We start from the raw sequence: 1479 nt of genomic DNA, 5'->3' as shown, positions 1-1479 counted from the left end.
AAGAGACTTGTAGCACTACTGAAGCACCTTTATATTGTAGCTGGCCCCATGAAAACTGAAGTTGATTGTAAAGTTGTCAATTATTACTTTATGCCCTGTGCTCTGAAACCAGCTGATGTAGGAGAGAAGAGCGATGTATCAGTTAGTATACCTCCGTTATTTATATGTTTTGAGTGTGGGTATACTCCTGTTGGTGTATTCTGTTGTCTAGTAGTGTATCTCCTTGATCAGAAGGCAGATCAAGTACTAAAATGGAAATTAGCGGGTAATAACAACCGTAATAGGATTACCTTTAAAGTCGGGCAATACTATGATACTGTTATGTTAATCAGTCGTGCTACTTATCTTGAAGTTTGGGTTCAACATATGAAAGGCTCAATGTTGTCAACAAGTGATTTTTGTGATGAGATATTATCATCATTGCACAAAGGACTAGACACAGTGATACAATCACTTCATTACACTTATAAGTCAAGACATATGTTTGGAGTAGCATGTACAGCATGTGCTACTTCTATGAATCATCCAGCTGTGATTGAGTTTAATGAAGAATTGGCAATGTGCAGTATTAGCGATAATATAATGCATATTGATAAGGAAAATTTACTCTGGTCCAAAAAAGTATATATACATGATAATTTAATTTTAATTTTAATTTGTCATAGATTGTTATGCTAAATAATAAAAGTCAAGTTTCAAGTAAGATTCCAATTAGTAACCATATTAAAATGATTATTATAATTTTCTGTTTTTAGATTCATTGCATACTCTTACAACAAATACTCATCACTTTTCCGCTATTGATGGTACTTAAAATTTAAGTTTTAATTATTGCTATTAATTTTACAGATGAGACAAATAGGAAAAGAAAACGAAATGAAGATGATTCTACAACTGGCAAGAGGTTTAAAATGTCTGATAATGATAGAACTACAGAATTAGTGAGAAATGAACAGCAAAAATCTGATATAAGTATGTTTTATACACTTGCCAAATAGCTACTGATGTAAGTAATGTGTGTTATCACTGTAATAGGTTTATACTGTGAACCAGCTATGCATAATGATGTGCAACATGAAATCATTCAAGAGCATCTCAATTGTACTCTGAGTAAGCAAAATAATGGCAATATTAAGTTAACTTATGATAAATTATGATACAGGTATTAAAGATTTAGATGTTGTATTTGGGTTGTTATCTAACTCATTCAATCGATGGAAACCTTTAGGCTTAAAACTGGGTATTAGTTACATAACACTAGATAATATTAAAAGTGAAGAAGAAAAAGTACAAGATCGTCTAATGGAGATGTTGGCTGCTTGGCTGAAAAAAAAAGATAAGGCAGCAAATCCTACATGGAAGAAACTAATTGATTCATTAAAAGAAATTGAAGAAAACAGTTTAGCTGAGGAAATAGAAAGAAAAATTACAAGTCAATAAAGATACTGCAGAAAGCTTTGGCAAACAACAGCACAAAAA

The 1479-nt window shown here is 31.6% G+C and overlaps 1 protein-coding gene across 1 annotated transcript; it reads left to right on the top strand.

Moving 5' to 3' along the window:
- The first annotated feature begins 6 nt into the window (after positions 1–6).
- LOC109592754 (uncharacterized) lies at positions 7–1473 on the top strand. Its single transcript, XM_020008130.1, has 6 exons — positions 7–621; positions 666–699; positions 756–806; positions 850–972; positions 1036–1110; positions 1163–1473. Exons 1-6 carry the CDS (start codon positions 49–51, stop codon positions 1438–1440), a joined length of 1134 nt encoding a protein of 377 aa, XP_019863689.1. The 5' UTR covers positions 7–48; the 3' UTR covers positions 1441–1473.
- The last annotated feature ends 6 nt before the right edge of the window (positions 1474–1479 follow it).

Source organism: Amphimedon queenslandica, unplaced genomic scaffold, assembly GCF_000090795.2.
Source record: "Amphimedon queenslandica unplaced genomic scaffold, v1.1 AMPQUscaffold_4057_Cont23958, whole genome shotgun sequence".
Lineage (NCBI taxonomy): Eukaryota > Metazoa > Porifera > Demospongiae > Haplosclerida > Niphatidae > Amphimedon > Amphimedon queenslandica.
Note: the sequence above shows the minus strand (reverse complement) of the source record. Positions and strands in the feature narration are given on the sequence as shown.